Genomic DNA, 24461 nt, shown 5'->3' on the forward strand with positions numbered 1-24461 from the left:
GTTATGCCAGATCGGGGTGAAAAGTGAAGGTGCCAGAGTGGAGTTAGTAATGTTGTAGAGTTTCCACCAGGCTGTCAGAGCTGATGATATTGTGGGGTTTTGGAAACAGGGGTGTTTTTTGATAGTTTGACTGAGGAATGGTAAATCTGAGATATGGATGTCTTTGCTAACTGTTTGTTCTATGTCTAACCAAATGCTATCTGACTGAGTGGGGTGGGTCCATTTGTAGATGTATTGAAGTTGATTTGCTAATGAATAATATTGAAAATTTGGAGCATTGAGTCCGCCTAATCTTTTTGATTTTTGAAGAGTGGCCAGTTTAATTCGTGGGGGTTTATTTTTCCAGTAAAATTTGTTGATGGATGAATCGAGCGAATGAAACCAGGTGAGAGGTGGATGAGTGGGGATCATTGAAAGGAGATAATTGATTTTGGGGAGGATTGTCATTTTGACTGTTGCTATTCTGCCTAGAATGGATAGTGGGAGGTTCATCCATCGTTGGAGATCATCTTGAATTGTTTTTTGTAGTGGAGTGAAATTCAAGTTGGTCAACTCTGACAGCCTGGGGGAAATGTGGATGCCTAAATAAGTGATGTGACTTGTGCAGAAGGGGATGGGTGTTGTAAGGGCTGCCACATCTGGACTGTTGGTGCTTAATGGCAGTATGGAGGATTTGTTCCAGTTTATTGAGTAGTCAGAGAGAAGAGAGAATGATTTGATGACCTGATTACTTCTTGTAATGATGTTTGTGGATTCTCAATAAAAAGTAATATATCATCTGCATACAGGCTGATTTTATGGTGCATGTTGGGGGTTTGGATTCCTGTGATGAGGGGGTTCTGACGGATGGCTGCTGCTAGGGGTTCAATGAAAATGGTGAACAGAGAGGGAGAGAGTGGGCAACCTTGCCTGGTCCCCCTGTGAGAGTGAAGCTTTGTGAAGTTTGCCCGTTAGTAATAACTGTGGCTGTAGGTGAGGTGTAAAGTGTTCTAATCCAGTTAATAAATGATTCCCCAAAGCCAAAACTGTGGAGGGTGTGGATGAGGAATGACCAATTAACTCTGTCGAAGGCTTTTTCTGCATCTAAGGTGGCTATGATTGAATTATGGTTATGTGTGGTTGAATGGTGCATTATATTGAATAGTCTGCGTGTGTTATTGGCTGAGTTTCTTCCTTTGATAAATCCTGTTTGGTCCGGGTGAATAATGAATGGAATTATTTTTTCTAATCTGTGGGAGAGTGCTTTGGTGATAATTTTTATGTCGACGTTGAGGAGTGAGATGGGACGGTAACTTGAAGGCAGGGTAGGGTCTTTGTTTGGTTTGAGAAGGAGTGAGATGGATGCTGTATTCATGTTGGATGGAAGTCTGGAGTTTTGTTGTTTTCAGTTAACATTCTATGGAAAAGTGGAGCTAGAATGGACCAGAAGTGTTTGTAGAACTCAGCAGGGAAGCCATCAGGACCGGGTGCTTTATTGTTAGGCATGCTATTGAGGGCAGATTGGATTTCTTCAGTTGATAGGGGTGTGTCTAATGTGTTTTTTTTGTTCAAGGGAGAGTTGGGGTAAATTGAGGCTGGTGAGAAATGGTCTGATGTCTTCTTCCTTAGGGTTGTTATCTGAGGAGTACAGGTTGGCATAAAATTCTCTGAATATTTGATTTATTTCATTGGGTGAGTTTGTTGACTTCCCTGCTGGGTTCATGATGGTGGAGATTGTGGATTTTTCCTTATTTCTTTTGATTTGGTTTGCGAGATATTTACCGGATTTGTTATTGTGGTGGAAGTTTTCCTGTCGGAGTCTGCTGATCATGAAGTTAGTTTTTTTATTCAGGATTTCATTTATTTCTAGTTTATATTGTTTTAATTTCTTCTTTTTGTCTTCTGTTGGGTTGGTTGCATTGATGGATTCTAGCTGTTTGATTTTTTCTTGAAGTTCAGATTCTTGTTTGTTTTCTTTCTTTTTCTTATAGGCTGAATATGAAATGATAATACCTCTGATGACGGCTTTACCTGTTTCCCATAGAAGTGTGGGTGATGGCTTTGGAGAATCGTTTATTTCCAGGAAGGATGCCCACTCTCTTTTGATGAGGTCGTTAAATTCAGAATCTTTCAGGAGGGATGTGTTAAAGCGCCATCTGGTGGCTGTTTTGTGTGGTCTCGGTGGGTTCCATTTGAATGATACTGGGGCATGGTCACTGATGATGATAGGGTGGATTTGATGATCAGAGATATTTGGGATGATTGAATTGCTGGTAAGGAAGAAATCGATGCGTGAATATGAATGATGAACTGATGAAAAAAAAGAGAATTCTCTTACAGTTGGGTGTTGTAGGCGCCAACTGTCACCAAGACCAAAATCACTCATGAACTGGATTATTGTTTGTGTGGATTGCCAGGTGCGTGTATTACTCGATGTGTTGGATCTATCTATTGATGGGTTTATTACTGTATTAAAGTCGCCCCCAATTATTATTGGGGAGTCAGAGAAGTTGGATATGGATGAAAAGAAGTTATGAAAGAAAGATGGGTCATCGGTGTTAGGGCCATAAAGATTACCAATTGTCAGTGGGCTATTGTTGATTGATATGTTAATGATGATAAAACGTCCCTCTGGATCTGTGATGGTAGTGTTATGGATAAATGATATTGATTTGTTGATTTAGAATACAAACTCCTCTTTGTTTTTTATTGAAATGTGATGAAAATGAGTGAGTAAACTGAGATGATTGCAATTTGATGTTGTCTGTTTCTAAGAGGTGTGTTTCCTGTAGTAAACAAATATCTGCATGAAGTGAGGTGAGATGATTAAATACTTTACTTTTCTTAGCCTGAGTACCAATGCCACGGATATTCCAAGAAACAAATTTTTATTGCTGACATGTTGGGTGACTGTGATCAAAAGGAGAGGGATTCATTATGAGTGAGTGTGAGTGAGTGAGTGAGTGAGTGTGTGTGTGTGTGTGTGTGTGTGTGTGTGTGTGTGTGTGTGTGTGTGTGTGAATGTGGACATATACAGGTGTGTGTGTAAGTATGTGTGTGTGAGTGTGTATGGGTCTGTGAGGGAGTGACTTGCAGGGCTCAACATGTGATTACAAAACAAAAAGAGACATATACAGTAAGGTTTACACACAAAAAACACAGGAAACACGACAAAAACACTTAACAATAAACAACATAGAGAGCGCTGCGTATCAGGGCACATACGGAGCGAGACGTTGGTGCGTAAATGTTTATGATTGTCCTTCTGAATTATTGTAGATAACGGCGGGAAGGGGACGGGGGGTCTGTGTAGCGGAGGGAGAGAGTGAGAGTGTATGTGTAAAACAGAGGAAAGGGAGAGAGTTTGTTTATGAGAGAGAGAGGGGGGCTAATATAACCAGGGGGTGATGTCCTTGCTGCGGTATAACTGTCCGTTTATGTAAAGTTTGTCCACTGAGATGACTGCTTTCTTTCCTTCTGAGATCATTTGTTTGCGAATGGGGAAGAGTTTTTTGCGCCTGTCCATGATTTCTTTCGGGTATTGATCGTTTAGTCCATAGTCCGTTCCTTTAAGCTGTTTTCCTTGACGTTTGACCAGTTCTTTCTGTTTAAAGTGTTCGAATTTGGCGACAATCGGGCGAGGTCTGTTGTTGGGGTGTGTTTTTTCTGTCCTAAACGGTGAACGCGGTGAAATGTGATGCTGTTGACTGTATCTGCGGGGAGTTTGAGCTGGAGTTTCATGAAGTCCTTTACTGATTTCTCTGTGTCGTCTGTGATGCGTTCAGGGATGCCGGAAAAAACCAAATTGTCTCTCATACTGCGTGCTTGAAGATCCAGAATTGTTTCCTTCATTGTTTTATTTTCGGCAGTGATGGTGGTGAGCTGGGTTGTAACAGAGGTGAGCTGGTCGGTGATGGTGTTGACGGTTTTTTATGGAGGGTTTTGTTTTCCTTGGTGAGTTTCTCGATCTGTTCGTGGCTATACTCTAAGCTTTGACGGAGTGACTGGAATTCTTTGTGTAGGATTTCGATGAGTGCGATTCTGGTGTCGAGTCCGGAGAGTTTTTGGTTTATGGAGAGTAAAATGTCGCTTACCTCCGAATGATGAGGCGGGTTCGGGGATGAGGATGGAGATGTGATTGTGCTGGGTAGAGAACCGGACCGGGGTCTTTTGTAGGCTGGAGAGAAGCTGGATTTTCCGGGGGTGCTTGAAGTGGCTGCATTCATTGTGCAGTATGTGATGAAGTATTGGTCTATGTAGTTCTCTAAGGTATCCAGGTCGGTGAATAAATGAGGTAGTCCGTCAGTAAAGGTGTAGCCGAGGTTTATTGAGAGTGAAGGGGAAAAAAAGGAGGTTTGTGAAATTAAAATTTTTGAAACCGGGGTCCAGACTGAAATCTTTTGTTAACGCCACCCCATCTGTCCACAGTGTAAACTGGCAATGAGCAGATCCTGTGAGAATGATGATGCATTTCGCGCAAGCCTGTGACAAACAGAAAAACACCCATGAACATGTTGCAGGACAACAGTAACAACAATGGCGGACTGAGCTGTGTTTGTGTTGCTGACTCTACTGAGTTTATGAAAGTTATGCGCAGGCACGTGGTGTTCTTCTATGGTGTGTCATAACCATAGACTGTAAAAAAAGATGAACGAAGCATTCCACTTTCTCCCGCTGGGTCAGAGTGCGGTCTAAATATTACAGATATGGGCGTTGCCATTTGCAAGGGTGATGTCATTGAGACCCGCCAAAACACATCCAACAAATTGCAGGCTGCTCCATTAAATGAGCTCACTGATTGGCTGTCACAGCTGGAAATCATTGTGGAAAAGCCTGCTTTTGTATTATTTAATAACTTAATAAAACCAAATTTATTATAAAAACAAACACTTATATCAGGGTGATGAGAACTGCCATCAATGACAGAAACCATCTTCAGGGAAAAATGTATTTGGTGTGTAATTTAAGTTTTTATTTTGGCCCATGTCCATTTGCTAAAATGGAGGGGTGGGCTTTATGACCTATACTGCAGTTAGACACCAGGGGGTGATCCAGATTGAAAGTCCTCTATTTCGTTGTATCAGTACAGTGACAATAAAGACTATTCTATTCTATATGGTCATTACAAAGTAACACAGCCTACTACTGGCCTAGCGTGCATACTACAGCATAGTTTTTGTGGATGTGTATACATGAGGATTATTTTCACAATGTCATATGAATGTGGATTTTTCACGCAAAGGAAATACTTTTCTGTTTTCAGTAGGGCCATTTTCATCTAAATGTGGCCCGAGTCAGTCACTGGAGGTGTTGTCCATCTCCATGATCAGTTGTATGGTAAAGATTGTGCTGTGACTCCTGATCTTTGACGTCTGCTGGCTGCTTGGAATGCACATGTATCTGGTTGAAATCAGCAACAATTCCACTCCATATTACTGACTGTACAGTACACTCTCTGTGTTAGGAAATGGACTAATTGGGGATTAATCCAGTCCAATTTTTTTTTTTTACCGAACATATTTAGCCTCAATCAGATCTTACCCCATACACCATCTGGATAGGTCTGTATATTGAAAATGTGCCCACAGGGTCCAGATGGCTCCCACAGTTAGCAGTCAAAGACAAACTGGGTGCATTACTGAAAACTTACTGAGAGTCATAACAGCTACAGACTTCTAGTGTGACAATCATCTGCGCCTCAATTTGTGTAAGTTGTCCAGTTGTGTATTTCCATGCTTTAATATGCATTTTGGATATGATCATTACATAATCATCACAAAAGTAGTAAATATTGTGTTCTACTTTGTCATTTCTGCACTACATTTTATTTTATTGCATACTTCTTTGAGACAAGATTATTACTTGATTCACAAGTTTATGCAACAATGCATTTTTATGTACTGATTCTACAGCGTTTATATCAGTAGCATCCAAAAAAACAGAAAATTCTCCCTGATGTGCATCAGCAACAGAGAATTGTAGAAAATCTGCTTTGTGTGTACGCGTGTGTGTCCCTTTTTTAATCAATCTGTATCCCCTCTCCAAATTCATAAGGACTTGCTGGTCCATGAATGCAGCGCAGGCAAGACTTGTAATGAGTTCTTTTTTTTTTTCTTCAGCAGCAGTTTGAGTTTCGAGGTGGATAATTAATCTTTCAGTCTGAGCTGATCAGATCACCATGATGTATGAGAACAGCAGCTGCTGTAGAGTGAGTGAAAGCAAATATTTAGACCCAGCAAATGAACGGTTAAGTTTGACTGGTGCTTCGCCTGAAGCTCTGCTTGTCTGTGCCTTGAGTACGCACTGCCCCGCCGACAGTGTGGTGCAATGAATAACTGAACAGTATATATATTTCAGTGGCACTAGTATAAATGTCTCAAATGTCACACTGTGAGGCAGGGCACATGCACCATGTGTATAAACAGAGATGTAACGGCGCACACTTTGAGATGATCTCCTTTCAAAGACATTTATGGTGTCGCGCTCTGTTGTTCCCATGAAAAGGTGCAGATAATTGTCCCTGTGAATATTCTAAGTCAAAATGTGTCAAATGCTACTCTCCATTTTTATGCAGATTACCCTTTTTGTATACTGCTGCGCGCCAACTCTCATACAGGCCAATAAAAATGCTTTTGTTTTTGTTCAGCATACACTGAAACTGGATCTGAGTGCAGATAAGACAAAGTTTATGTTGTTTAGGTCACACAGTCTACCTGTGGTGGTCTTGTTGCTGCATCTTTTTCACCTGTGCTGGACTGTGGTGATCTTTTGTACGTGCACGCCTCTGCTCAGTGTCTCGGTACGGTCGATACCGCTCACCACACGTCCTTGATGTTTAGTACAAACTGTAAAGCTCTGACTCACCACTGTGAGTTGCACTCTCAGGGAGGAGGTCCCACTCCGGCGACCCGTAGGCTCTTCCATTGGTACACCTTTATATATAAGGCAATTCTTGGTCTCCTCCGACAATACCTCTGTGTTTTCATTACACAGAAAAGTACTGGACAGTAGGGGTCAAGAGATTATTGGCCTTGTCGATTATTGGGGCTGATATTTCTCATTTTGACAATTATCTGTATTTGCATTTTATTTTAATAATCACCGCTAAAATTTTTTATTGAAAAAGTGGAAAGAAAGTGTCAGCATGGGAGGAACTTTTACTATGTAAAACCTCAGGGAGCTATTTTTATGAATTCATTTTTATCTAAATTTTCACTTGACTATTAAAAAAAGTTGCCAGGAGGTTGCTGTGTATGATGTTGATCAATTAGTTTTTATTTAATATTTGCTAAAGGCATTTAGACAAAGTTTTGTGTTTTCAAAATTCAATATATTACAAATTCTAAATACTAACAGAAAGATTAAATTTGGTTCCAAATATCAGTTATCGGTCTCATTAACTACTAATAATCGACATTGGCCCTCAAAAAACAATAGGGGTTGACCCTTACTAGACAGTATTCATTGTGTTCTCGGGACCTCTTTATGGTCTCTGTCCTAAACGCTTGTACAGAGATTGGGAAAAGGGCTTTTGGGTGTTCTGCACCCTCAGCCTGGAATTTGTTGCAGAATAACATGAAACTCAGGGAGCTGGTGTTGTTAAATGTTTTTAAATCCAAAATGAAAGACTGAGAAGCAGATTCTATAGGATGTTGTAGTTTTAGTCTGCCTGGTTGTACAACTGACTCCCAGAAAATTCTCTTTTGACTCACAGATCTCTCTCTTGTAATGCAAATTTTAGTGCTTGTGATTTGTATTTTGTCTCTTGGCCAGGTCTCCCTTAAAAAAAGAGATTGTTGGTCTAAGTGGGACCAACCTGGTTAGATAAAGGTTGAATTTAAAAAAATAAAAATAAATTAAAAAAAAGTGACAGACCTTGTAAAAGTTGTGTTTGCCATGGTTATTACTGTGGGCTAACAGTGGTGTCTTCTCGTTGTCCAGAACACGTCCCTGGCAGATGGAAGTCCCATGCCCAACTCTCCCAGCTCCAGCTCCATGGTCAACCAGTACACAATGCAGGAGGAGGAAGAGGAGGAGCAGGATGCCAACGCCAAAGACATCTTCATCACCGTGGATAACCCAGAGAGCCAGGTCACCGCCATCGAAACCTTCATCATGTACAGAGTGGTGACCAAGGTGAAGACAAGTTACTGTGCATCTGTGGTGAAATGACCACATTTGTCAAGTTTTTCTCACAGTTGGAGATCAGTGCTAGCTGGCTGAGAACAGTAGAACATTTGGCTGTGTTGGCACTGATCTGTACCCCTCTCTGTAGACCACGAGGAGCGAGTTTGACTCCTGTGAGTACGAGGTACGCCGGCGCTACCAGGACTTCCTGTGGCTCCGAAGCAGACTGGAAGAAAACCACCCGACGCTCATTGTCCATGTGTGTATCAGCACACCACAGCAGCTGCTCAACACATCTGTGGGCTGTTGCGCTCAGCTTGGACCAAAGCAGGGTCTCAGCTCATTTTCCACAAGTCACACACACTAAACATGACTGTCAGCCTTTTTCCAAGGCTCCCAGTGGAGGTTCAGGGATTTAAAGATATTTTTTTTCCATCCAGGATTCCTTCGCTTTTTTACATTTATTTTCATACAGTATAAAAATCAGCTTGTACTGACCTGAAGCGTGCATATTTAACTTTGATATATTCTAGAGTTATTAGTACATGTGACAGGGGGTTATCCAAATACAGGTACATAAATCTGATATGCACAGGTGATGTACTCTGAACAGACATTAAAAAACTCTGTATTTTTGCAGCAATAATAATTTTTTATGCACGCATACCCTAATTTTCCAAAGAAAAGACATAAGATGTTTTATTTGTTATTGACACAAAGGTATCAAACATTAAATAAAAGCTAGAACATTGAGACAAGATAAAAAAACAAGGTTAAGACCACAAAAAATGAGAAAAAAAATGGTGGCAAATACTTGTAAGAATAAATAATAATAATGATAATAGAAAGTGTTTCTCACATGTCAATAAATAAATGGCAGCAGCAGGTATCAACTGCATGTGGCTCAAGTCATTACATGATATAAACTAATGTGCTTTAGTCAGTGCTCAGCAGGTATTGTTCAGTGTGTTATAAAATCATACACGATATATATACATATATATATATATATATATATATATATATATATATATATATATATATATATATATATATATATATATATATATATATATATATATATATATATATATATATATATCGCAGCATATTTAATCTCCTTTATAGGGGTTGACAGATTATCGACCTGGCCAATTATTGGGGCTGATATTTGGCATTTTGCCGATTATCTGTATCTGCATTTTATTGTAGTGTTTGCCGATAAAATGTATTTTTCAAAAAGTGCAAAGAAAGTGTTAGCATGGGAGGAACTTTTACTTTGTAAAACATCAGGGGGCTGTTTTTATTTATTCATTTTTAATTTAAATTTTAACTGAACTTTCTTATAAAAGATTGTGGGAACTTGCTGTATTTGTTCTTAAAAGTTTCTGTTTTGATTTAACGTTTGACAAAGGCATATAAACAAAGTTTTGTGTTTGAATCATTGTTATTATAAATGCATATCAGTTCCAAATTTCAGTAATCAGTCTCATTAACCACTAAAAATCAGTATCAGCCCTGGAAAACTAAAATCGGTCGACCCCTATTCCTTTAAACTAATGTTAACTACTAAAATAAAAAAAAAAAAAAATAGATAAAACATGAAAATATTGGATAAACTGCTGTTAAAAAAGTTAAATAAAGTACAATAAAGTTAAATAAAGTAGCTACTGTTAAATAATAAAGTTGTACAATATGACTATAATAACATTTAATAAAATATGGTTACAAGGAAGTTTAATATTGTACTTTTAGAATGAAATTTTAAAAATATATTATGATTTAATTAAAATCATTTTAATTTAACAATGCTTGAAATGTTATTATAAAAGTAGTGTATTAAACTTTATTATCTGATAGTAGATATTTTCTTTATTTTTCTTGTAACTGCAGTTTATTCAGTCATACTATATTTTAGTCATTACCATTAGTTTAGAGGAAATTTAAAAATTTTTCAAATAAACATCGTCTATTGCCTTAAAATATATTTTTCGAAATTAATCAATGCACAGAGATCAGACAAAGCCAAACATCAGGTTAGAAAGAAGAACCAAAGATTGTCCAGAAAAAAAATTGCACATATTCTTTTGTGCTTCTCATATTTCTCTGTAACTGCAGTTTTTAATGTTTAAAATGACATGCTACACATGCTACCTCACACACCTACAAGGACTGAATTTATGTCTCACTGTGTCCTCAGCCGCTGCCGGAGAAGTTTGTGATGAAAGGAATGGTTGAGCGCTTCAACGACGACTTCATTGAGACCAGGAGGAGAGCTCTGCACCGCTTCCTCAACAAGATCTCCGAGCACCCCTCCCATCCTGTCTTACAGCCAGCACTTCAAAGTCTTCCTCACTGCACAGGTCTGTCTGTCTCCCTGTCTCTTTGTCTGTCTCTCTGTTTCTTTGTCTGTCTTTCTGTCTATCTATCTCTCTCTCACACTCTCAAAGACACACACACACACACACACACACACACACACACACACACACAACAACAACAACAACAAACAAAGACAGTAGGATGTAGTAGTTGGGTTTACAGAGAGCGCTCTTTACTCAGAGTCAGAGTTCATATGGTCTTGAAAAACCTGGGAAAGTTATCCATCCATCCATTTTCTTCCGCTTATCCGGGTGGATACTCTGAACTGCTGTTTGGACCATAGGCACAAACAACAGTCAGGATCCGTCCCCCAACCCGAAGGCGGAGGGAGGCTACCCTCTCATTCACCGGCGTAAACTCCAACGTGCAGGCACCGAGCCGGGGGGCAATAAGTATTGCCACCCCTGCCCGGCGCCTCTCACCAGTGGCAACTCCAGAGTGGAAGAGAGTCCATCCCCTCTCAAGAAGACTGGTTCCGGAGCCCAAGCCATGCGTCGAGGTGAGGCCGACTATATCTAGTCGGAACTTCTCAACCTCGCGCACCAGCTCAGGCTCCTTCCCCACCAGAGAGGTGACATTCCACGTCCCCAGAGCTAGCTTCTGCAGCCGAGGATCGGACCGCCAAGGTCCCCGCCTTCGGCTGCCGCCCAGCTCACATTGCACCCGACCCCTACGGCCCCTCCTATGGGTGGTGAGCCCACGGGAAGGAGGTCCCATGTCACCTCTTCGGGCTGTGCCCGGCCGGGCCCCATGGGTAAAGGCCCGGCCACCAGGCGCTCGCCATCGAGCCCCACCCCCAGGCCTGGCTCCAGGGGGGGGCCCCGGTGACCCGCGTCCGGGCGAGGGGAACTCTGGACCATCGGTTGATGTCATCATAGGGGTCTTGTGAGCTACGCTTTGTCTGGTCCCTCCCCTAGGACCTGTTTGCCATGGGTGACCCTACCAGGGGCATGAAGCCCCCGACAACTGAGCTCCTAGGATCACTGGGACACGCAAACCCCTCCACCACGATAAGGTGGTAGCTCAGGGAGGGAAAGTTATGAAATTTGCAAATAGCAATTTTGAGGCCTAGAAAAAGTTTTAGAAAATGAATGTACCCAGAAAGTTTATGATAGCAAGTTTATGATACAATTTTCCACACATGATAATGTGTGGAAATTGAAATTTGAAAATCCAAAGAAAATGTCTGTTTTTACAGTTTCTAGCTGTGATAAAGAGTTTCCTGTTTTATGTGATTTTTAAAGGTGAGAAATAGCCAATACTTTTTGGAAAGAAAACATACCAGGGTGCAAGTCTCAAAGACATGCTTTCTTTAAAACTCAACAGAATTTTTAAAAGAAAAAAGAATTACTAATGTTTCCTCTTTAAACATTGCCCAAAATTATTATTTTATTTGTTTCCCTATAAAATAATTTTTTTTTGTAGAAAGAAAGAGTTAAAAGTCAGCCATTTAAACTTGTATACCCCTCCCCTAAAGCCTAAATAAATAACACAGGTCCCTCCCCAGCGCCTAAAACATTATTTGACATGCCTCCCCCTATGTTATATTTAAATCTTCTTATCGTGTTTTGATTGAATTATTTTTATGATGATATATGTTTAAAAAGCTACTATATAGTAATGAAAATGAACCACTAGAAGTGATGCTGGTCATTTCAGAGAATGTTTTGTCTTGTAAATTTGCCTCAAAGTTCAAATGTCCTGAAAAGGTATTGGTTAAATAATGTATAAACCCTGCAGAGTGCAAAATACTGTGACACGGCAGTTCTTCCACTGCAGACTGTTACATAATGAAGCATCTGATACAAACAATTGATAAGAAATGTCTCGCTAAAAATGAATCCAGCGTGTTTCTGCCCTGAAACCAAACACACACTGCTCTCTGCAGTTGTGTTTGTGGACGGATTAAACAAATGAGATGCAGCATGTAAATGAGGGAGCTTTTGAATTGTTGGAACAGTAAACTAATGAACTTTGACCAGAGCCAGGCTGCAGTCGCTGTTTCCTCCTGCTGCCAGTCCTTTAGCTAAGCTAGGCTAACCACATCCCGACTCCAACTCCAGTCTGTTCTGTACGCTACTCAACTGTACTGAACACACGACAGTCATCCTCTCATCTCACTCTCAGGAAGAAAATCTGTCTTTTCCTCATTGTGTTAAATCAAGTTTTTAAGACGTTTATTTCCTGCTAATCTGCAGGTTTATTGGCTGTTTAATTTCATGGAGTCTTTATTTCTCCAATCAGGCATCTTGTTTACGGTTTCTAAAAAATAATTCCATGTGTAATGCATTGACACCAGTATGAACATTTAGGAGCTGGATCAACGCTGACACACAGCTGAATTAAAGTCCTGGTGTGTGACTCGTGCAGGAGTTGCAGTCTCACAGGAAACAGGGTCCAGGCTTCCTGAGCAGGATGGGGGAGACAGTGAGGGCAGTGGCCAACTCCGTACGAGGCCTGAGGAGCCGGCCGGAGGAGTTCACCGTGATGCAGGAGTATGTGGAGGACTTCAGCAACAAGATCTGCTCTGTGGACAAAGTCACCCAGAGAATCATCAAAGAACAGAGAGGTATTATCCGTAAAATACTTCTTTAACTTTCTGAAACCTAGAGCGACACCACTTTTTTTGTGCTACTTTCAGACCCCTTTTCATAAACCTTTGAACCTTGAGCAAACTGGTGTGGTTTCTTGGCAAATTTTCCACATATTTCGGTGGAATTGGAAACTTATTTTAAAAAGTGGTAGAGAAAAATGTCTAGGGAAAAAGTTAGGGGGAAAACTACATTCATAATGATCATAATTACATATTTGATATTATGTAACAAAATGATTATATATTTTTAAGCACTTTCCCCAGGTCATTTCCTTGGGTTACTATAACTTTCTTTCTCTTTCTTTCTTTTTTTGGGTTATTTATTCTTTCATTGCTCATTGCCTTCTACCAGTGTTTTTGAAAAAAGTGTTTTTGAAATAAAGCCAATTGCTCAGGTTTCAAAGGGATATGCATAACTGCTGGTTTTAACTACAATACTTTTGATTAGTTCCATGGGTTATTTTCTCATCACGTTTTATATGAAAAATCTGTGTGATTAACTCCAGCTGTCGAATCGAGGTAGTTAAAAACAGTGATTCTCTTAGGATTACAAGTTACATGAAATGCAAATACGAGTACCTCAAAAGCAAACGCTTGTAGTTACTCAGCAGCCTGTTCAGGCCCCTGTGAACTTTAAGATGAAGGATAATGGGAAAACAGATCACAAGTTCATCGTTCTTGTTGAATTCATCCAGCTGCTGTGTTTTCACACGTGTGTTCTGTGCCTCCAGAGTACGTGGATGAGCTGAAGCAGTACATCCCCACCTACACCCAGTGGGCGAGCTACGAGGAGGAGCTGGCCGAGCCGCTGAAGGGCGTGGCCAGCTGTGTGGAGCGGTGCAGTAAAGAAACAGAGGAGCAGATCCACCATCTGTCTGAGGTCCTCGTCCCTGCTCTGCACGAGTACGTCCTCTGTGCTGAGACGCTGAAGGTGAGACACCATTGCTCACACTCTCTGCACTTCTGGGTTCATACACATTTTTACCAATAAATTTCAATGATTTTTTCCAGGACTTTGAGGCAAATTTTCAAAATCAAACATCCTCAGAAATGAGCATTGATACTCTTTATCCTTAACCTTCTCGCAGGTTTGGAAGGCATGTTTCCTTTAAAAATGAGCAGTAAATAAATACAATACAGTTATTTAAAGTTGTATGTCCCTCGCCTAAGCCAAAATAAAAAACCCCTCCCTTAAAAAAATATTCGACATGTCTCCACCTTTTTGTGCCAGCCCCCTCCCCTCTCATAACCAATGGTCCCAATATCCAGGCCTGGAAAACTTTTGGAAAACTAAATATATCCTGAGAGTTTTGCAAAAAGTGGAATGGCATTTTGTTTCACAGACCTGTATAATAACACATGATGTGTTCAAGGACTGTCAGAAATGTGAAAATCCAAAGATAATTTCTATTTTTACAGTTTCTGGCTGTGATAAATGGTGTCATTTATGGTGACCTTTTTAAAAGATAAAAAATAGCATTTTTTTTTAAAGAAAACAAGCCTTCAAAACTTGCAGGTCTAGAAGGCATGTTTCCTTTAAAAATCACCAAAAATTGTAAAGAAAAAAAGAATTTCCAAACGTTGTTCTTTAAAAATTGCCAAAATGTTTTAAATGCAAAAAAAAAAAAAGAATTACTAACAATGTTTTCTGTAAAAACTGCCCAAATTATTTATAGAAAACATTCCTTCCAAACCTGTGGGCCTGTGATTCAAAATTGGCTGTAAAATAAATATAAAATACAGCCATAAAGTTGTATGTGCCTCCCCTAAAGCCAAATTAACAAACACAGATCCTCCACTAGTGCAAAAATAATGATTTGACATGCCTCCCCCTATATTATATCTAAATCTTCTTATCCTGCTCTGAATTCATTATTTTTTTAAATAATACATATCTTTAAAAAATCCGTCATTTTGTAATGCAGTAGGACTGATAAGGAGCATCAGTGGTCATTTCAGAGAATGTATGGCCTCAAAGTCATGGAAAAGTCATGGAAATTAATTCGGAAAAAATGAACCCTGTTTTTAATATTAGGTGGGATGTCTCCACTCTCATATATATTATGTGACACATGCTGCTGAGGGGAAACATCATAAATTGTACAAACATTTGTGCAGATTAATCCAATAGTTGGATTAAACTATTGGATTTCAGTTTGGACCATAGTGGTAGACTGACTGGCATTACCATCACCAGAGCCTGGCCACCAGTGGGGCTGGAAGAAGTGAAATACAGAGCTAGTTTAAGTGTGGAGACAGATGCTCTGGACTGTTCACCATCTCTCCAGCTCTGCTTGACTCCTTCACATCAATAACAGCACTGGTGACTGTGTTGTTATTCATCAGGTGCAAAAATGAGTTGTTACCAACAGCGATGATCAATGAGATCTTCTGTGCTGCTGGGGGGGAATATGTGTGTGAAGCATCCATGTTTTCATAGACATGGATTTAAATTTAAGAGCAACTTGCTGTTGTGAAGAGGCATACAACCATGCGGCGGTATTTCTAGCTTCATGAGTCGCTGGTTTGAGTTGTCTAATCCTTCAGATGCTACAGGAACACCAACAAAATATGTAAAACTGAAGTTTAATCTTGATGATGGAGTTAATTTCCTTACACTTGGCGGGTTTCCATTAACCCTAAAATTTTGTAAATTGCAATTGCAAATATAAAATATGCCCAATGGAAACACATCAATTTTGAAAAATGGCAATTTATTGCAAAACATTAAAAAAATATGCTTGGCACTAGGAACCGGTTCCCTCATGATGCAAAAGCCACAAGAGGTGTTGAGCAAGTTGAGCAGATCATCCGCAAGTCTTGAATTTACAGTTCCGCTGTGAAAATTGTGGACTATCACCTCCCAGAAATCCCTCATACATGGCCGCTCACACGTATAAGGGGCTTGCCTTCCCATTAATGCTCTATAACACGGCTACGTGGCCTTGGATTGGAAATAATAACAGCTAGTGCTGTGGCTGCAATAGAAATAAACCTGCTAATGTTTTGAACATCGATCACCATGTTTCTTAGAGTGTTATCACCAGAGGAGAAGTCACATAATATCACTCGGTGGAAACACAGTCATCTCGCGATTGTGTTTTATCGACATTTACGCAAAACTAATGCGATATTTTGGAAATCTGTAATGGAAACCTGCCTATGTTTGGTACAAAGGTATGTTGGCTGCAGGTTCTATTGTCGCTTTTTTTTCATTATGTGAATGTCTTCACACTTTGACACATTATCTCCTGTCATCTGTAGAATCACATTCGAAAACACTCACCAAGATGAATTGTTGTGGTGTACCTGTCTTAGGCTGTGATGAGACGGAGAGACAACATCCAAGCCGAGTTTGAAGCCAAGAGCGAGGCGCTGGCATCCAGGAAAGTCGACCAAGAAGCAGTGAGTGCAATTTCACATCCACACACACAGACGGAAAATCAGTCACTCACACTCCTCTCATCCCTGCGTGCATCCCTCTGAGCCGCTCGATGTGTTTGTGTGTCCTGCTCTCATCTTCCCAGAGATTAGGTGCAATAAAGTGAAGCATGGAGTGGGGCCTCTCCCACGGGGCCCGCCTCAGCTCATATTGGGGAGAAAAGAGGGCTTCCTGGGAGGATTATCTAAATATCCAGGCCTGTCACCTGGAAGTCAGTCCTGAGCTCAGTGGAAATAAGAGCTGTCAATATTATTTCACACTGTAAGCCCAGCAGCTAATCGCAGCATAATGAAAATTCCCATATCCTGTATGGATGGAGACTCACTTCAAAATGTCACGAGACAAAGAATCAAGATGCAAAGTTAGGCAAGCAAAGGACACAGCTATTTTTAGTCATTTTACTTGAGGTGTTTGCATCTGTGAGCATGTTGTGTATGAGTGTGTGTGTGTGTGTAGATTTGCAGGTGTGTATCCCACTCACCCAGTTGATATCAAAATCCATCTGTGAGATTTTAATTAAGAAGCAGGACTGAGATTTTCCCCCACAGACCTGTATTGTGCCCCTGCTTGAATTAGCAGAGAGAGGGAGAGAGAGAGAGAGAGCGAGCTTTAAAACCTGTGATGCAGCCTTTAGACCACGGAGGGCATCAAATACATATGTTTTCCCAGATTATGTATTATTTATTTAGGTTTTTTTTCTCTCTTAGGAAGATTGGTTGTCATTTACAAAATATCTCTATTAGCAATGACACTATGAAACCCTTTGAAACATTTTCTCAAAAACATTACAAGAAAATCGGAAATTTAGCAAATGCAAGAGAAGAAAAACAGTGAAAGAAAAGGTAAAAAACAATAAACAAAAATATATAAATACCTAGGTTATAGAACAACAAAAACAACAAACAGGGAAAAACAACAACCGTGAAAAACAAAACATATAATAATAAGTAAAAACATGAGTGAATGAATGAATTAATAAATTAATTAATAAATAATATTGATCATTGTAATAGTAACAGGTACATGTATTTAAGTTCATATGAAAAAGAAATTCCATTAGATATAACTTACTAAGAACTAATGAATTTAAGTCAGATGGCTGACATGACAACAGATACCATAAACACACACATGCATTTCCCTATTTTTTATTCATTATTAGCGCATAATAACTTCATTCTCACTTTACTTTTTAATTTTCAAGTCATTCTTTCTTGCCACAATCTAATAATTTCATGCAATCTGTGGGACATCTCTCAACAAGTTGCTCATTGCCTTTTTGGCCAAGTTTTCAAAGTAAATTAAAACAATTTGCACAGGTTTCAAAGGTTTAAATATTTGTGAAAGGCGTCTGAAAGCAGCACAAAAAAAAAGTGACTTGAGAAACCTACGAGACAAAGGGCACAGAGGCTCTGGAGCAGAAGCCGAGTTTGTTTTATGCAGTTATAGGGCATAAATGTTTGCAAATGAAAGTGAGAGGATTTCACTGTATCATGGGAAGACCCCCGACAGACTAGACCTGTTTCTTTTTTTCGGCTTTTATAGGTCACATGATACTTTGGCTATGTACCTGCCTAACTAGGGGCTGGTCCAAGAAAAGCCTGAGCCAGCCCTAACTATAAGCTTTATTAAAGAGGAAAGTCTTAAGTCTACTCCTAAATGTGGAGATGGTGTCTGCCTCCAGGATCCAAAGTGGAAGATGGTTCCGGAAACCACAAGTAACACTGTATTCTCACAGTGTGGTGTTCAGGGGGGATTGCTGGGCACTTTGAGCTCTGACAAACATGACAGAGCCTCACCATTTAGGGCTTTGTAAGTGAGAAGATATTTGAATCCAGTATGACCATTAATGTAAAGTAGTAATATAACTAAACTTAGGCATTCATTTTTATAAGTCACTAACACATTCTCAGCCTAGATGACAATTCAAGGTATGCTCACTTCTAATTGGATTTTTTTCTTTTTACAGCCATGACAAATATCTATCAGCACAATCCATTTCAGCAGCAAAATTCAATTTACACCTCTGGGCTGGATTTGGGTGCCAGGTGGCCCACTGGCAATTTTCTAATACACAATCAAAATTCACACTGTGATTTTTTTTTGTGTGTGAACTGTAAAGGTAGATAAGGCTCCAGAGTGCATAAAAAAAGCTTTAAAATAGATTGTGTATAAGTTTTAAAAGTTTCACTTTGAGCCGGAGGGAAGAAGCTCTGTTTATTGTGAAACTGTGCGTCTGTATGTTGGGTTTGGGCGGGTTTGGTAGGTGACAGCACAGAGGCTGCGAGCTGGCCTTTTGATCTGAATTCTCTCCCTCTCATGTGATACAGATCATGTTTCCTAACGTGACCAACAAACAGGACTTGTATTTTTAGATGTTGTCTGAAAGGCTGGCTCGGCTGAAGCGGTATCAGCACAGAGAACACTGAAACACACACAGCAGAGCACAGCTGATCTGTCTGTTCAGTGATAACTGAAGGCACATTCCATTACTGAGTGGCCTGAAATTAAACAAGGGATGTCTTATCACTGTATGTGCCAGTATGTGTCTGCAGAACACTACTGTCAGTTCAGAGTGCTATCTGATCTGGACTACAGACAGAAAAAGACAGGAACAGTCATTCAGTCATGTCAGGTATGTACATTAGGTCTAAACTGTACTGACCAACATGATGAGAATTTCTCTGTACTTCTAACTACACAGAATCAAACCCCTCCCTCCTGTAAACATGGATTTCCTTTATTGGAAATAAATTCCTGAGCTTTTCTGATGAATCAGCCTCTCCAGAGACAAACCAGATGTGTTTCTGTGACTCGGCCAGGAGGGGGCAGTGTCACTCCAATACAACAGCACACCATTAGGAATCAGCTGTGTTTCATTAAAGCATGTCCAACTATTTTTATTGAGCTAAGTCTATAAATGTTATTAATTTTCTCAACATTAGAATGTTGTTTTTTTAATGTTAGAATACTTTTGTAATTCTATTTGTTTGTTTATAATGCAGGACTTTTTGGGTGACCAGTATCTCACTTAGAGCAAGAACCCTATGTAAAAAGACTCTTTGCCTCCCTCTCCCCCTCTCACACTATCTGTCCTACCAAATAAAGTGAAACCTCCCCCAAAGTTTACACTTTTTATCTACACATACTACCCATATTGTTTTGATACAAAGCTGGTTGAAAATCATCAAAGTATCCTTTAAAATGGGGACAGGGGCATAATCCTGAAGCCACGATATGTCTACATGCATGGAACATAAACAGGATCATAACTAGGATACTGGTGTGCATCAAAATGGGCTCAGTGAGGCTGTGCAGAGAACTTATAAGTCAGTGTTTTTATGTGATAACACTTAACATTCATAGAGTGATGCAATGTCTGCTTTCAACAATTTACACACTGCTACTACACAGATCAAGCTTTCATTGGTAACGACTGGAAACTTTGTTAGGAGACACACACAAACACACACCTCTGTCACATAGTCTTGACAAAAACGGCTGGTTCGATATCACTGCAGTAACAAGCAGACCACTGAGAGCCCCACTGTGTGTTTGTGTGTGTGTATGGGTGGATATAAGCCCATATTAAGCATGCATTGCTGATAGAACTTGAGTGAAGGCTGTTGTCGGTCTAAATGTCAGACAGCTAATCCTGCTCAGTGTCTGTGAATCCAGCTGCATGATACCATCTGATGATGCGAGGAGAGCTAATCTGATGTGGACTTCAGGGTCGTCACACAGTCTGCTTAAATTTACTGTTAATGTATTTATGTTGGTATACACCAATTAATAGGTATTACCAAATAATAATGCTAATTTATGATGAAACTAACTCATTAATCTGAAACAAAGGCAGGTTGATGCAGTGGCTGTTTGTTCAGCGTCTCCAGTAATCCTGTAATGGATATCAAATGTGGTTTAGAGGCCACTAATTTATGAGCCATTACAACAATGTCCACCAACTCCCCAATTTCCTCCTCTTCTTCAGCTGCAGTGTAAAATAACTTTATGCTTAGAATAAGGAGCCACACCAACTGGAATGGAACATTTTTTAAAAATAGTCCAACAAGTTAAGTACACATCATTGCCCGCCAACCATACACCACCGTCACCACATACACAAGGAGTGCAGAGCTGATCAAGAGACACAGCCGCCCCTCCCTCTCCCCCTCAAACTCTGACTGAAATGAGTTCAATCAAACTTTAACACTCAGCAGTGCTGATTTAATATTTCAGAAACAAATTTTAGTGCCCCATTTGGATGTGGTAGTTTGTGAACAGGAAGTGGGCGCCATACTGCCTCCTGCACAGTGAAAACAGAGGCCAAAAAAACAGATCAAATACTAAAATTAAGCAGCTCTGATCAAATATAAAAAAAAAATTGTTAATGAGTTGCCCTTTTCTCTTTCCAAATATTTTCAACATGTTTTAGCTTACTGTTTAAGTGAAACATGAAATTTGGCCTGCAGCCATTGTGTTGAGGGGACGAGGTCACATGTCACCCGCCAGCAGGATTTATTGATCCGATGCATTGTGGTAGTTGTAGGTTTTTTACCTCCATGTGAAAACTCTCTTTATATCACTGAAATTCCTCTTTAAGGACTAGTCCCTCATGAAGTCATAATTGATGGGGTACCTTTTCATTTATATTTCTATGGCATTTATATCCTACTGTGTGTGCTTTGTATTGTGTTGAGCTGTGCGTATTTGTACCAAAGCCCATCTAGAAACAGGCAAAGCAAACTATTTCAGGCTCTAAATGCTGTGGTTTATGGCACTGCTCCACACACACATCAAATATTTAACATTTCCTCTCATTTTGTCGTCTAGATTTATTTGAGAAATTAAGCGCTGGTATTAGAGCAAAATGCTGACGCAACAACGTTCTTAAAAGCTTAATGTGAAGTCAGCCTAACAACATAAATAAATAAATGAACAGATAAGCACTGAAATAAATAAATAATCAAAAATCAAGCTTGGGCAGTGTCCTCAATAGGAGAAAAAGGCTGTTCAGGTTGTTGGGAGTCTTATTCTTGCAGTGTTTGATGTTAACACCCTTTTGCAGTGTAAAGCAGTACCTATAACTGTTTGTTGTTATCTGTGATCAGGCCCAGCAAAGCTGTGTCATCAGCAAACTTGAGTGTGTAAGAGTCCAAAGAGTCTGCACAGTCGCGTTTGTACAGGGATAGAAACGGGGAACTCAGAACCTTGCCCTGGGGTGCGCCGTTTTCGGGATGGAGGTGGAAGAGGTGTGTCCACCCACTCCTTGAGCTTTGTGACCAGCCTGGAAGGACAAAAAGTATATCACAGTGGACAACAATAGATGTTGCATCTGCCTCAAGAGACTAGGGTGTCAAAATATTTCATGACAAATCTCACATGTTCCATGACGCTGACCAATAGTAGTACAGAGTGCACTTCTGCCTGCAACTGTAAACATGGCAAAGCTTCAGAGGTGTGATGTAAGGGCTGTTGGTTGTGAAACACAGGAAAGGTTAAAGTTATTATTTATGCCTCCACGCCAGCGATAGCCAAGGCCAGAGGCACTATGTTTTTTGGGTTGTCTGAACACGATATATCAAGAGCAGCATGAAGGAATTTCTTTATTACAAACATCCACTTGAACTCAATAATAGGCTAATTTGATGGCCATAGGTCAAAGGCCAATGTCACTGTTACCACCAGTGTCATTCTTGTGAATATAATATAACATCTTTAGAATTTTTTTCTCAAATTTGGTACAAATGCTGACTTTGGTATAAGGATGAACCATTCAGATTCTGGTGATCACAAGTCAAGGTCACTCTGTATTTGGTGGTCAAAGGTCCAAGGTCAAAATCACTGTGACCTTGTTTTTGAAAATGCAGTATATTAAGAACACCTTGAATATTTTTTTTTTCAAATATGACACAAATATTTGAGTGGAGCCAGGGATGAACTGGTTAGATTTTGGTGGTCAAATTTCAAGGTCGCACTGGCCTTGCATTCGTCTCATTCTTGCGAACGCAATATTTTTCTATTTTATGTCTTTTTTTTAAGGCTTCTTCATGCACACTGCTTTAGACACCGTTATTTATTCTGTATTATCATTATTTATTCTTTAATATTATTCTTTTTTTTCCCCAGAACTTGGTCCCTAGACTCTTTTATCTAATCAATCAGTCAATTTATTTGTCACATGAAATCCTGTAAGATAAAATTGTGAAAGATGGGGAGCTATGATTGGTTGGGGAACAACATTTAGTCTGACATTGCTCAGAAACATTTCATGTCAAGAATTCTCTCAGTCTATAATTGCCTAATCTGACACAGTGATCATCATAAAACAAAATATTGTGTATTCTGAACCCCATAACAATCATATTAGCCACCAGAATACCCGTGAATAAATAACAGGGTCACCCTAAATATTCTGATGCAAAGCACATGAAAGGCACATCTGCTTCTGCATTCCCACAGACAAATATTCTGGAAAATGTTCAGGTTGTCTGAAGTGTTTAGTCCTTGTTTGTGCGTTTGACTTGCAGCTGCAGGAGGAGGTGGACGGTCTGGCGGACCGTGTGGAGCTGGCCAACAATGCCCTGAAGGGAGACTGGTCTCGCTGGCAGAGCAGCATGAGAACTGACCTCAAATCAGCCTTTCTAGCCACTGCTGAGAAGAACATGCTATACTACGAGAAGGTGAGTTCAAAATTTCAACCAAAGAAAATGCTTTATAGACAGTCACACTGTAAGACCACAGAACAGTAAAACTCTGCTCTAAAACTTAGGGTAAATAATTCAGGTTAGACTTGGGTTCATGACGCCAGCAGTATATTGATTTAGCACACAGGAGCTATTAGCATTGACTCAGTTTGGAGCCGATTCCTTATTATCCCTCAAGGTTCAATTCTTGGTCCTCTCGTATTCAACTTTTATATGATCCCACTGAGCTAAATTATGCTAAAGAACAAAATTGCTTACCACAACCATGCAGACTATTCTGGTATACATAGCTCTGTCAACAAGTGACTATGCTCCTACCGAATCATTGTGTCTGAACAAACACAAAGCACAAAACTGATCGCAGAAAGTGGGCACAGAGTGGTCTTGCCTCTGAGCCTGGAACAGAGGCAGTAACAGCACCAAAATGAGGTCTGTGTGAAAGTGAAGCGGGAAAGACATGACCATAGGTGCAGCAGGTGTGACCTTTTGATGACATGTTTTGCATGCCTCCTGTGGCGGGAGATTTAAAGAAGAACAGCAGCCATAAATGTCCACAAATTAGGAAAACAGTGAGATTTGGGTGCTCCTTACCCTCCAAACAGAGAACGAGATCAGCCGCCACGTAACAGGGACAGTATATGGTTGTTATTGACATATTATGCCATCGTCATTGTTTAGATGCTGCCAATTTGTATGTTTTAAGTCAAACAAGAAGCCATAAGGTTAACTGACAAGCTTGTCATGCCTCTTTTGGTCGTGCGATGCTGGAAGCAATTGAAAATCAAATGTTGGAGCGGATCAAATCAAATCAAAGTTTTAAATCTCACATTAAGTCTATAACAAAACCAGCCTGTTATCTTTTGTATCTTATAGTAAGAATTAGAAAACAAAGAAAAAACAATTCATGTTGCCATTTGTAGTAGGTCAGACTACTATAATAGTCTTTTCTCAGGCCTTTCCACAAAACCACTCGGGCAGCAACAGCTCATTCCAAATGCTGCACGTAATGGTTTAGGGCCAGAGTTTATCTCTGACCTGTTTCCACACTATGAACCCTCTAGACCTCTGAGTTCATCAGGGACCAGTCTGTTCCTTGGATTTAAACAAAACAGAAGCTAAATATAATTATTATGCCACACATAGCTGGTATAAACTTCAAGATCTTGGATGTGACCCAACTCTGTGTACTTCGAAAAAATGTGAAAGACCTTTATGTTCACCTTGCTGTTAA

At 39.9% G+C, this 24461-nt stretch overlaps 1 protein-coding gene across 1 annotated transcript in view; it reads left to right on the top strand.

Annotated features, from left to right (window-relative positions):
- The window catches only part of LOC121960515 (sorting nexin-7-like), a 51780-nt gene that overhangs the window by 7755 nt on the left and 19564 nt on the right, over positions 1-24461 (top strand). The window contains 8 exon segments of the mRNA XM_042510254.1: positions 7921-8115; positions 8255-8365; positions 10307-10417; positions 10419-10469; positions 12859-13057; positions 13813-14012; positions 16400-16486; positions 23054-23206. Of these exon segments, the coding sequence (XP_042366188.1) occupies positions 7921-8115; positions 8255-8365; positions 10307-10417; positions 10419-10469; positions 12859-13057; positions 13813-14012; positions 16400-16486; positions 23054-23206 (1107 nt within the window).

Source organism: Plectropomus leopardus, chromosome 21, assembly GCF_008729295.1.
Source record: "Plectropomus leopardus isolate mb chromosome 21, YSFRI_Pleo_2.0, whole genome shotgun sequence".
Classification (NCBI taxonomy): Eukaryota; Metazoa; Chordata; class Actinopteri; order Perciformes; family Serranidae; genus Plectropomus; species Plectropomus leopardus.